The sequence below is a fragment of the Salmo salar genome, chromosome ssa15, assembly GCF_905237065.1.
Source record: "Salmo salar chromosome ssa15, Ssal_v3.1, whole genome shotgun sequence".
Classification (NCBI taxonomy): Eukaryota; Metazoa; Chordata; class Actinopteri; order Salmoniformes; family Salmonidae; genus Salmo; species Salmo salar.
Genome location: NC_059456.1, coordinates 981,395 through 995,350, shown reverse-complemented (window position 1 = coordinate 995,350; position 13,956 = coordinate 981,395). Strand labels below are relative to the sequence as shown.

Genomic DNA, 13,956 nt, shown 5'->3' with positions numbered 1-13,956 from the left:
AAAACAACCAACTGTAGATTATCCGTGTCGTCCTTCAGACACAACTTGGTGAAACATAAGATATTACAGTTTTTAATGTCCCGTTGGTTGGATAGTCTCGAAAGTTGCTCATCCAGTTTATTCTCCAGTGATTGCACGTTGGCCAATATAGTGGATGGTAGAGGCGGGTTATCTACTCACCAACGAATTCTCACAAGGCACCCTGATCTCTGCCCCCTGTTTTTCCTTATTTTCTTAATGCGAATGATGGGGATGTGGGCCTTGTCTGAGAGCAACATTACATCCTTCCTGTCAGACTTATTAAAGAAAAAATCTTCATCCAGTTCGGGGTGAATAATTGCTGTTCTGAAAAGAAGCTCTTTACGGTCATAAGAGAAGGTAGTATCAACATTATGTACAAAATAAGTTACAAACAATGTGAAAAAACACACAAAATAGAACAATTGGTTAAGAGCCTGTAAAACAGCAACCATCCACTCCGGCTCCATTCTACCACATTCAGACCCTTTACTCAGTACTTTTGTTGAAGCACCTTTGGCAGCAATTATGGCCTCGAGTCTCCTTGGGCATGACTCTACAAGCTTGGCACACCTCTATTTGGGGAGTTTCTCCCATTCTTCTTTGCAGATCCTCTCAAGTTCTGTCAGGTTGGATGAGGAGCATTGCTGCACAGCTATTTTCAGGTTTCTCCAGAGATGTTCGATCGGGTTTAAGTCCGGGCTCTGGCTGGGTCACTCAAGGACATTCAGAGACTTGTCCCGAAGCCACTCCTGCACTGTCTTGGTTGTGTGCTTACGTTCCTTGTCCTGTTGGAAGGTGAACCTTCGCCCAATCTGAGGTCCTGAGTGTACTGGAGCAGGTTTTCATCAAGGATCTTTCTATACTTTGCTTCATTCATCTTTCCCGCAATCCTGACTAGTCTCCCAGTCCCTGCCGCTGAAAAACATCCCCTCAGCATGATGCTGCCACCACCATGCTTCACCGTAGGGATGGTGCCAGGTTTCCTCCAGATGTTACGCTTGGCATTCAGGCTAAAGAGTTCAATCTAGGTTTCATCAGACCAGAGAATCTTGTTTCTCATGGTCCGAGAGTCCTTTAGGTGCCTTTTGGCAAACTCCAAGCGGTCGGTCATGTGCCTTTTACTGAGGAGTGGCTTCCGTCTGGCCACTCTACCATAAAAGCCTGATTGGTTGAGTGCTGCAGAGATGGTTGTCTTTCTGGATGGTTCTCCATCTCCACAGAGGAACTCTAGAGCTCTGTTTGTGTGACCATCAGGTTCTTGGTCATCTCCATGACCAAGGCCTGTCTCCCCCGATTGCTCAGTTTGGCCGGGCGACCAGCTCTAGGAAGAGTCTTGGTGTTGCCAAATTTCTTCCATTTAAGAAAGAAGGAGACCACTGTGTTCTTGGGGACCTTCAATGCTGCAGACATTTGTTGGTACCCTTCCCCAGATCTGTGCCTCAACACAATCCTCTCTGAGCTCTATGGACAATTCCTTCGACCTCATAGCTTGGTTTTTGCTCTGACATGCGCTGTCAACTGTGGGACATATAGACAGGTGTGTGCCTTTCCAAATCATGTCCAATCAATTGAATTTACCACAGGTGGACCCCAATCAAGTTGTAGAAACATCTCAAGGATGATCAATGGAAACAGGATGCACCTAAGCTCAATTTCTAGTCTCATAGCAAAGGGTCTGAATACTTACAGTACCAGTCAAAAGTATGGACACACCTACTCATTTCAGGGTTTTTCTTAATTTTTTTCTACGTTGTAGAATAATAGTGAAGACATCAAAACTATGAAATAACACATATAGAATCATGTAGTCACCAATAAAGTGATAAACAAATCAAAATATATTTTATATTTGAGATTCTTCAAAGTAGCCACCCTTTGCCTTGATGACAGCTTTGCACACTCTCTCCGCATGTGTGGTTCCCACCAGGGCTAGTAACCTAGCCGACTAGGTGAAAAATCTGTTGATATGCCCTTGAGCAAGGCACTTAACCCTGATTGCTCCTGTAAGTCTCTCTGGATAAGAGCTTCTGATAAATGACTAACATGTGAATGTATATTTCATAGACTGAAAAGTCAATATTCTATGACCTGTATATTTTGGACACAAATAAGGATTTACTGCGGTCACACACGTCTTCTGCAAATGTCAGTGTGAGATCAATATATTGCATTCAGTATATTAAAATAAGTACACCCCGTACACCTCTTTATTATAACCTGCTAAACTTATCATTATTAACTAATTATTAACCTCTTACATCTAGACGTTCCGCTAGCGGAACACCTGCTCCATTATCCAATGATGGGCGTGGCGCGAAATACAAACTCCTCTAAAATACAAAAACTTCCATTTTTCAAACATATGACTATTTCACAGCATTTTAAAGATAAGACTCTCCTTTATCTAACCACACTGTCCGATTTCAAAAAGGCTTTACAACGAAAGCAAAACATTAGATTATGTCAGCAGAGTACCAAGCCAGAAATAATCAGACACCCATTTTTCAAGCTAGCATATAATGTCACAAAAACCTAGAAGACAGCTAAATGCAACACTAACCTTTGATGATCTTCATCAGATGACAACCCTAGGACATTATGTTATACAATACATGCATGTTTTGTTCAATCAAGTTCATATTTATATCAAAAACCAGCTTTTTACATTAGCATGTGACGTTCAGAACTAGCATACCCCCCGCAAACTTCCGGGGAATTCGCTAACATTTTACTAAATTACTCACGATAAACGTTCACAAAAAGCATAACAATTATTTTAAGAATTATAGATACAGACCTCCTCTATGCACTCGATATGTCCGATTTTAAAATAGCTTTTTGGTGAAAGCACATTTTGCAATATTCTAAGTACATAGCCCAGGCATCATGGGCTAGCTATTTAGACACCCGGCAAGTTTAGCACTCACCAATATCAGCTTTACTATTATAAAATGTTCATTACCTTTTGTTGTCTTCGTCAGAATGCACTCCCAGGACTGCTACTTCAATAACAAATGTTGGTTTGGTCCAAAATAATCCATCGTTATATCCGAATAGCGGCGTTTTGTTCGTGCGTCCCAGACACTATCTGAAATGGTAAATCAGGGTCGTGCGCATGGCGCAATTCGTGACAAAAAAAATCTAAATATTCCATTACCGTACTTCGAAGCATGTCAACCGCTGTTTAAAATCCATTTTTATGCCATTTTTCTCGTAAAAAAAGCGATAATATTCCGACCAGGAATCTCCTTTTAGCTAAACTGAGGAAAGTAAACAAAGCTTTCGGTCGATGCGGGCACGAGCCTGAGTCTCACAGTACTGTAACCAGCCACTACCCAAACGCGCTACTTTGTTTCAGCCAGAGCCTGCAAAGCCACGATTCAGCTTTTTACCGCCTTCTGAGACCCTATGGCAGCCGTAGGAAGTGTCACGGGACAGCTAAGATCCTCACTCTTCAATAAACAGAGACAAGAAGAACGACACCTTGTCAGACAGGCCACTTCCTGCCTGAAACCTTGTCAGGTTTTTGCCTGCCAAATGAGTTCTGTTATACTCACAGACACCATTCAAACAGTTTTAGAAACTTTGGAGTGTTTTCTATCCATATGTAATAAGTATATGCATATTCTAGTTACTGGGTAGGAGTGGTAACCAGATTAAATCGGGTATGTTTTTTATCCAGCCGTGAAAATACTGCCCCCTAGCCATAACAGGTTAACTTACCTAGTAAAATATATATATATATTTGCCATTTGCTTGACAGACGGAGAACCACTGATTTATCCTTTTTACCCTCCCCTGTCCTGAAAAACACACAGGCTCTGTACCATGGTAGTAATAGTGCACAGACAATCCCCCAGCCAACCCAACATGCGTGTGTATTCATGGTCTCTACCTATACTGTTTATCTATCTCCTCCCCACAAAGATATATGCCAATCTGTGCATTGTCCAGACCTCATCATAACTACACCAGTTCAGACCTCATCATAACTACACCAGTCCAGACCTCATCATAACTACACCAGTTCAGACCTCATCATAACTACACCAGTCCAGACCTCATCATAACTACACCAGTCCAGACCTAATCATAACTACACCAGTCCAGACCTAATCACAACTATACCAGTCCAGTCCTCATCATAACTACACCAGTCCAGACATTTAAGTCATTTAGCAGACGCTCTTATCCAGCGACTTACAAATTGGTGCATTCACCTTATAATATCCAGTGGAACAACCACTTTACAATAGTGCATCTAAATCTTTAAAGGGGGGGGGTTAGAAGGATTACTTTATCCTATCCTAGGTATTCCTTAAAAAGGTGGGGTTTCAGGTGTCTCCGGAAGGTGGTGATTGACTCCGCTGTCCTGGCGTCGTGAGGGAGCTTGTTCCACCATTGGGGTGCCAGAGCAGCGAACAGTTTTGACTGGGCTGAGCGGGAACTGTGCTTCCTCAGAGGTAGGGAGGCGAGCAGGCCAGAGGTGGATGAACGCAGTGCCCTTGTTTGAGTGTAGGGCCTGATCAGAGCCTGAAGGTACGGAGGTGCCGTTCCCCTCACAGCTCCGTAGGCAAGCACCATGGTCTTGTAGCGGATGCGAGCTTCGACTGGAAGCCAGTGGAGAGAGCGGAGGAGCGGGGTGACGTGAGAGAACTTGGGAAGGTTGAACACCAGACGGGCTGCGGCGTTCTGGATGAGTTGGAGGGGTTTAATGGCACAGGCAGGGAGCCCAGCCAACAACGAGTTGCAGTAATCCAGACGGGAGATGACAAGTGCCTGGATTAGGACCTGCGCCGCTTCCTGTGTGAGGCAGGGTCGTACTCTGCGAATGTTGTAGAGCATGAACCTACAGGATCGGGTCACCGCCTTGATGTTAGTGGAGAACGACAGGGTGTTGTCCAGGGTCACGCCGAGGCTCTTAGCACTCTGGGAGGAGGACACAAGGGAGTTGTCAACCGTGATGGCGAGATCATGGAACGGGCAGTCCTTCCCCGGGAGGAAGAGCAGCTCCGTCTTGCCGAGGTTCAGCTTGAGGTGGTGATCCGTCATCCACACTGATATGTCTGCCAGACATGCAGAGATGCGATTCGCCACCTGGTTGTCAGAAGGGGGAAAGGAGAAGATTAATTGTGTGTCATCTGCATAGCAATGATATGAGAGACCATGTGAGGATATGACAGAGCCAAGTGACTTGGTGTATAGCGAGAATAGGAGTGGGCCTAGAACAGAGCCCTGGGGGACACCAGTGGTGAGAGCACGTGGTGCGGAGACAGATTCTCGCCACGCCACCTGGTAGGAGCGACCTGTCAGGTAGGACGCAATCCAAGCGTGGGCCGCGCCGGAGATGCCCAGCTCGGAGAGGGTGGAGAGGAGGACTGATGGTTCACGGTATCAAAGGCAGCAGATAGGTCTAGGAGGATGAGAGCAGAGGAGAGAGAGTTAGCCTTAGCAGTGCGGAGAGCCTCCGTGACACAGAGAAGAGCAGTCTCAGTTGAATGCCCAGTCTTGAAACCTGACTGATTAGGATCAAGAAGGTCATTCTGAGAGAGATAGCAAGAGAGCTGGCCAAGGACGGCACGTTCAAGAGTTTTGGAGAGAAAGGAAAAAAGGGATACTGGTCTGTAGTTGTTGACATCGGAGGGATCGAGTGTAGGTTTTTTCAGAAAGGGTGCAACTCTCGCTCTCTTGAAGACGGAAGGGACGTAGCCAGCGGTCAAGGATGAGTTGATGAGCGAGGTGAGGTAGGGGAGAAGGTCTCCGGAAATGGTCTGGAGAAGAGAGGAGGGGATAGGGTCAAGTGGGCAGGTTGTTGGGCGGCCGGCCGTCACAAGACGCGAGATTTCATCTGGAGAGAGAGGGGAGAAAGAGGTCAAAGCACAGGGTAGGGCAGTGTGAGCAGGACCAGCGGTGTCGTTTGACTTAGCAAACGAGGATCGGATGTCGTCAACCTTCTTTTCAAAAGCAACTTTGTAGCTAGCTAGCTAACATAACACTAATCAAGACGTTCCTTGTATGTATTTAGTTTCTACAACGCTGCTCGTTGGTAATAGTTGGCTGGGTTAGGAAAAATGGCGTCGCGGGGGACGGAAATAGCTGGCTAGCTGACCTCGATGGCTGGCTAGCTAACCTCGGTAATTACTAAACTACACAATTATCGAGCTATGACAAAGACAACTAAGTAGCTAGCTAGCTAACACTACACTAGTCAAATCGTTCCGTTGTAAAGTATTAGTATCTACAGCACTGCTAGTCGGTAACGGTTGGCTAGCTAGCAGTGGGTTAATGATGACTAGGTGTGTTGACTAAGTCTGGCGCCGCGTCGCGGCTGGCTAGCTCACCTCGATAATTACTCAAACTACACAACTATCTTAGATACAGAGACAGCAAAGACAACTATGTAGCTGGCTAACTAACACTAACACCACACTAATCAAGTCGTTACGTTGTAATGTAATAGTTTCTACAGTGCTGCTAGTCGGTAGAAGTTGGCTAGCTGGCAGTGATGACTAGCTAGCTAGCAGCTAGGAGTGTTGACTACGTTTGGAGGACGAAGATAGCTAGCCTCGATAATTACTCAATTACTCTAAAACTACTGACCTCATCATAACTACACCAGTCCAGTCCTCATCATAACTACAACAGTCCAGACCTCATCATAACTACACCAGTACAGACCTCATCATAACTATACCAGTCCAGTCCTCATCATAACTACACCAGTCCAGACCTCATCATAACTACACAAGTCCAGACCTCATCATAACTATATCAGTCCAGACCTCATCATAACTACACCAGTCCAGTCCTCATCATAACCATACCAGTCCAGTCCTCATCATAACTATACCAGTCCAGACCTCATCATAACTACACCAGTCCAGACCTCATCATAACCATACCAGTCCAGTCCTCATCATAACCATACCAGTCCAGTCCTCATCATAACTATATCAGTCCAGACCTCATCATAACTACACCAGTCCAGTCCTCATCATAACTACACCAGTCCAGACCTAATCACAACTATACCAGTCCAGTCCTCATCATAACTACACCAGTCCAGACCTAATCATAACTACACCAGTCCAGACCTAATCACAACTATACCAGTCCAGTCCTCATCATAACTACACCAGTCCAGACCTCATCATAACTACACCAGTCCAGTCCTCATCATAACTACACCAGTCCAGACCTCATCATAACTACACCAGTACAGACCTCATCATAACTATACCAGTCCAGTCCTCATCATAACTACACCAGTCCAGACCTCATCATAACTACACAAGTCCAGACCTCATCATAACTATATCAGTCCAGACCTCATCATAACTACACCAGTCCAGTCATCATCATAACTACACCAGTCCAGACCTCATCATAACCATACCAGTCCAGACCTCATCATAACTATACCAGTCCAGACCTCATCATAACTATACCAGTCCAGACCTCATCATAACTACACCAGTCCAGACCTCATCATAACTATACCAGTCCAGTCCTCATCATAACTACACCAGTCCAGACCTCATCATAACTATACCAGTCCAGTCCTCATCATAACTACACCAGTCCAGTCCTCATCATAACCATACCAGTCCAGTCCTCATCATAACTATACCAGTCCAGACCTCATCATAACTACACCAGTCCAGACCTCATCATAACCATACCAGTCCAGTCCTCATCATAACCATACCAGTCCAGTCCTCATCATAACTATATCAGTCCAGACCTCATCATAACTACACCAGTCCAGTCCTCATCATAACTATACCAGTCCAGACCTCATCATAACTACACCAGTCCAGACCTCATCATAACCATACCAGTCCAGTCCGTACTCTTCCTACTGTATCTGTGTACTTTTTTCATCCATGTATTTTTAGCCCGTTGGTCATGTGGTCTGTGTCTGAATAGACACAATGGTGCCAGGTAGTGTCAGCAGAAGGCTGGATAGGTACACAAGTAGGGATGCTGTTGGCCTTAATATAATCTTTTAAATGTGTTGTTTTTAGCTGTGGATAGAAAGCCACACCCCTTACCACATCCTCTACCCGCTACCTCCCCTAGTCCCCTCTCCCTCCCCTAGTCCCCTCTCTCTCCCCAAGTCCCCTCTCTCTCCCCTAGTCCCCCCTCCCTCCCCTAGTCCCCCCTCCCTCCCCTCCCTCCCCTAGTCCCCCCTCCCTCCCCTAGTCCCCTCTCCCTCCCCTAGTCCCCCCTCCCTCCCCTAGTCCACCCTTCCTCCCCTAGTCCCCTCTCCCCCCTAGTCCCCCCTCCCTCTCCTAGTCCCCCCTCCCTCCCCTAGTCCCCACTCCCTCCCCTAGTCCCCCCTCCCTCCCCTATGGGGCTTTGGTGACAAAACAGATGGCACTGTGATATCCAATTTGCTGAGTAGGGTGTTGGAGACTATTTTGTAAATGACATCGCCAAAGTCAAGGATTGGTAGGATAGTCAGTTTTACGAGGGTATGTTTGGCAGCATGAGTGAAGGAGGCTTTGTTGCGAAATAGGGAGCCGATTCTAGATTTAATTTTGGATTGGAGATGATTAATGTGAGTCTGGAAGGAGAGTTTACAGTCTAACCAGACACCTAGGTATTTGTAGTTGTCCACATATTCTAAGTCAGAACCGTCCAGAGTAGTGATGCTGGACGGGTGGGCAGGTGCGGACAGAGATCGGTTGAAGAGCATGCATTTAGTTTTACTTGCATTTCAGAGCAGTCGGAGGCCACGGAAAGAGAGTTGTATGGCATTGAAGCTCGTCTGGAAGTTAGTTAACACAGTGTCCAAAGAAGGGCCAGAAGTATACAGAATGGTGTCTTCTGCATAGAGGTGGATCAGAGAATCACCAGCAGCAAGAGCGACATCATTGATGTATACAGAGAAGAGAGTCGGCCCGAGAATTGAACCCTGTGGTACCCCCATAGAGACTGCCAGAGGTCCGGACAACAGGCCCTCCGATTTAACACACTGAACTCTATCTGAGAAGTAGTTGGTGAACCAGGCAAGGCAGCCATTTGAGAATCCAAGGCTGTTGAGCCTGCCGATAACAATGTGGTGATTGACAGAGTTGAAAGCCTTGGCCAGGTCGATGACTACAGCTGCATTGTATTGTCTCTTATCGATGGCGGTTATGACATCGTTTAGGACCTTGAGCGTGGCTGAGGTGCACCCATGACCATCTCGGGAACCAGATTGCATAGTGGAGAAGGTACTGTGGGATTCGAAATGGTCGGTGATCTGTTTGTTAACTTGGCTTTTGAAGACCTTAGAAAGGCAGGGTAGGATAGATATAGGTCTGTAGCAGTTTGGGTCTAGAGTGTCTCCCCCTTTGAAGAGGGGATGACCAGCTTTCTAATCTTTGGGGATCTCAGACGATACGAAAGAGAGGTTGAACAGGCTAGTAATAGGGGTTGCAACAATTTTGGCAGATAATTTTAGAAAGAAAGGGTCCAGATTGTCTAGCCCTGCTGATTTGAGGGGGTCCAGATTTTGCAGCTCTTTCAGAACATCAGCTTTCTGGATTTGGGTGAAGGAGATCAGTCTCCTGTCTTCAGGTCAGAATCCTCTCCTACTGCAGCCTTATCTCTCTCTCTGCACCATGGGATCTATCCAATACGATCTTTCACATATCTCTGATGGTGCCTTGCAAAATGCTGCTCCTCTATCTCTCTCCAGTTGTTGAAACAGCAACTAGTCCCCCCTCCCTCCCCTAGTCCCCTCTCCCTCCCCTAGTCCCCCCTCCCTCCCCTAGTCCCCACTCACTCCCCTAGTCCCCCCTCCCTCCCCTAGTCCCCCCTCCCTCCCCTAGTCCCCTCTCCCTCCCCTCGTCCCCCCTCCCTCCCCTAGTCCCCCCTAGTCCCCTCTCCCTCCCCTAGTCCCCTCTCCCTCCCCTAGTCCCCTCCCTCCCCTAGTCCCCCCTCCCTCCCCTAGTCCCCTCTCCCTCCCCTAGTCCCCCCTGTCCCCTCTCCCTCCCCTAGTCCCCTCTCCCTCCCCTAGTCCCCCCTCCCTCCCCTAGTCCCCCTCTCCCTCCCCTAGTCCCCCTCCCTCCCCTAGTCCCCCTCCCTCCCCTAGTCCCCCCTCCCTCCCCTTAGTCCCCCCTCCCTCCCCTAGTCCCCCTCCCTCCCCTAGTCCCCCCTCCCTCCCCTAGTCCCCCCTCCCTCCCTTAGTCCCCTCTCCCTCCCCTAGTCCCCTCTCCCTCCCCTAGTCCCCCCTAGTCCCCTCTTCCTCCCCTAGTCCCCTCTCCCTCCCCTAGTCCCCTCTCCCCGTTCCTCCCTTAGGCCCCTTTCTGAAGATGTAGAACATGTTGATGGACATGCAGTGGTACGATTTAGAATTCACCTGCAGCTAACCACGGAGTAGAGTGTTTTGCTGAAAAGTGAACTTTGAGTATACACCTCTACCATCAGTGGAATAATAGTGTCCCAACAGAATTGACTACAATCTAGATTATTTTCTTATCCAAAGGACCCTTCCAAGTCCAGCCCAGCCCAGCTCATAAAGCTACAGCCAAGCACACCCAAATAGCCAGACATTTAATGAAATGTTCATAAATTCTCATAACTTCTCAAATCATCTACATACATGTAATATTTCCTCCTCCTTTTTACTTGAATGTTGACTATTGATCTGACAGTGATTGGATGGGTGAAGACCAGCTATATGGTGGAAACTCCAGTCCAGGAGGCTCCACCATAATGCTCAAACCTATACTTTTCTTTAAGATCATTGGTCACCTAAATGAGAGGGAGGGAGGGAGCATTTTGCCCTTTGACCTTTCTCAAAATGGAGCCAGTAGAATCCATTGGCCCTCGATGGACATCTTTGTTACTTTGACAATGGATGGTTGTCATTGACAGGTTTTAACAGTTGACAATAAAGAGGACCTAGACAATACATGTGGAGCTCCAGGTGATGATATTCACCTAAAGTCACATAATACACACCTATTGGCTGTTCTACCGCCAGGTTGTTGTCCTTTCGCTTGGCTAGGCCATGGGTTGGACAAGGCTGGTGACAGAAGACCCCCTCCCCTTCGTCCTCCCCCCTACCTTCTTCCTCCCTCCTCTCCACTTCCTCCTTCCACCTCCCGCTACCGTCCTCCTCCCCCTACCCCCCCTCCCCATCCCCTTACCTTCATTCTCACTCTTCCTCGCTCCCCCTACCTCCCCCCCACCTCTACCTCTACCCCTTACCCTACCCTCCTCCCTAGCCTGTGCATGGAATTGTAGCTATGCTGCTCAGACTAACATGCGCCCCCTGGTGTTTGCATGCAGTCATTGCATCCAGCAGATCGTGGAGGCGGTGCTACACTGCCATCAAATGGGCGTGGTGCATCGAGATCTAAAGGTGGGTAACAGGTCACCGTGTCATCTGTTCAGTGTCCGTTCAGTGTCTGTTCAGTGTCCGTTCACTGTCTGTTCAGTGTCCATTCAGTGTCCGTTCAGTGTCCGTTCAGTGTCCGTTCAGTGTCCGTTCAGTGTCCGTACAGTGTCCGTACAGTGTCTGTTCAGTGTCCGTTCAGTGTCCGTTCGGTGTCTGTTCAGTGTCTGTTCAGTGTCCATTCAGCGTGTGTGTGTCCAGTGTGTGTGTGTGTATCATCTGTGTGTGTATGTGTGTGTTGGGGGTGTGTGTCCTCTGTATGCGTGTTAAGCGAAATTGTCCAACATCACTGTTTGTGGATAGATTATAGCTGTCTAGCACTGACTGTAAAATATAGTAACACCTCTCTAGAGAAGACTGAGCTGAGCTGTTCAGTAAATCTTTAGCCTGTCAGTCCTACCAAGTAGTTTCTAGTTAAAAAAACAACAACCTTATTTCACCTTTATTTAACCAGGTAGGCAAGTTGAGAAAAGTTCTCATTTACAACTGCGACCTGGCCAAGATAAAGCAAAGCAGTGCGACACAAACAACAACACAGAGTTACACATGGGATAAACAAACATACAGTCAATAATACAATAGAAAAAGTCTTAATACAGTGTGTGCAAGTGAGGTAGGATAAGGGAGGTAAGGCAATAAATAGGCCATAGTGGCGAAATAATTACAATATAGCAATTAAACACTGTGTGATAGATGTGCAGAAGATGAATGTGCAAGTAGAGATACTGGGGTGCAAAGGAGCAAAATAAATAAATAACAGTATGGGAATGAGGTAGTTGGATGGGCTAATTACAGATGGGCTATGTACAGGTGCAGTGATCTGTGAGCTGCTCTGACAGTTGGTGCTTAAAGTTAGTGAGGGACATATGAGTCTCCAGCTTCAGTGATTTTTGCAGTTCGTTCCAGTCATTGGCAGCAGAGAACTGGAAGGAAAGGCGGCCAAAGGAGGAATTGGCTTTCGGGGTGACCAGTGAAATATATCTGCTGGAGCGTGTGCTACGAGTGGGTACTGCTATGGTGACCAGTGAGCTGAGATAAGGTGGGACTTTACCTAGCAAAGACTTATAGATGACCTCGAGCCAGTGGGTTTGGCGACGAATATGAAGCGAGGGCCAGCCAATGAGAGCACACAGGTTGCAGTGGTGGGTAGTATATGGGGCTTTGGTGACAAAACGGATGGCACTGTGATATCCAATTTGCTGAGTAGGGTGTTGGAGACTATTTTGTAAATGACATCGCCAAAGTCAAGGATTGGTAGGATAGTCAGTTTTACGAGGGTATGTTTGGCAGCATGAGTGAAGGAGGCTTTGTTGCGAAATAGGGAGCCGATTCTAGATTTAATTTTGGATTGGAGATGATTAATGTGAGTCTGGAAGGAGAGTTTACAGTCTAACCAGACACCTAGGTATTTGTAGTTGTCCACATATTCTAAGTCAGAACCGTCCAGAGTAGTGATGCTGGACGGGTGGGCAGGTGCGGACAGAGATCGGTTGAAGAGCATGCATTTAGTTTTACTTGCATTTCAGAGCAGTTGGAGGCCACGGAAGGAGAGTTGTATGGCATTGAAGCTCGTCTGGAAGTTAGTTAACACAGTGTCCAAAGAAGGGCCAGAAGTATACAGAATGGTGTCTTCTGCGTAGAGGTGGATCAGAGAATCACCAGCAGCAAGAGCGACATCATTGATGTATACAGAGAAGAGAGTCGGCCCGAGAATTGAACCCTGTGGTACCCCCATAGAGACTGCCAGAGGTCCGGACAACAGGCCCTCCGATTTAACACACTGAACTCTATCTGAGAAGTAGTTGGTGAACCAGGCAAGGCAGCCATTTGAGAATCCAAGGCTGTTGAGCCCGCCGATAACAATGTGGTGATTGACAGAGTCGAAAGCCTTGGCCAGGTCGATGACTACAGCTGCATTGTATTGTCTCTTATCGATGGCGGTTATGACATCGTTTAGGACCTTGAGCGTGGCTGAGGTGCACCCATGACCATCTCGGGAACCAGATTGCATAGTGGAGAAGGTACTGTGGGATTCGAAATGGTCGGTGATCTGTTTGTTAACTTGGCTTTTGAAGACCTTAGAAAGGCAGGGTAGGATAGATATAGGTCTGTAGCAGTTTGGGTCTAGAGTGTCTCCCCCTTTGAAGAGGGGGATGACCGCGGCAGCTTTCTAATCTTTGGGGATCTCAGACGATACGAAAGAGAGGTTGAACAGGCTAGCAATAGGGGTTGCAACAATTTTGGCAGATAATTTTAGAAAGAAAGGCTCCAGATTGTCTAGCCCTGCTGATTTGAGGGGGTCCAGATTTTGCAGCTCTTTCAGAACATCAGCTTTCTGGATTTGGGTGAAGGAGATCAGTCTCCTGTCTTCAGGTCAGAATCCTCTCCTACTGCAGCCTTATCTCTCTCTCTGCACCATGGGATCTATCCAATACGATCTTTCACATATCTCTGATGGTGCCTTGCAAAATGCTGCTCCTCTATCTCTCCCCAGTTGTTGAAACAGCAACTATCCCCCTTTCCAAATGCAGTCCCTCTCTCAC

The 13,956-nt window shown here is 47.2% G+C and overlaps 1 protein-coding gene across 30 annotated transcripts in view; it reads left to right on the top strand.

Annotated features, from left to right (window-relative positions):
- LOC100195738 (calcium/calmodulin-dependent protein kinase type II subunit beta) overlaps positions 1 to 13,956 on the top strand; it is a 190,945-nt gene that overhangs the window by 47,510 nt on the left and 129,479 nt on the right. For 11 of the 30 annotated variants that reach the window (XM_045695285.1, XM_045695280.1, XM_045695278.1 and 8 more), the window contains one exon: positions 11,308 to 11,380. The exons of the other annotated variants lie outside the window; for them this stretch is intronic. In XM_045695285.1, the coding sequence (XP_045551241.1) occupies positions 11,308 to 11,380 (73 nt within the window). The remainder of the gene's footprint in view (positions 1 to 11,307; positions 11,381 to 13,956) is intronic. 30 annotated transcript variants of the gene reach the window in all.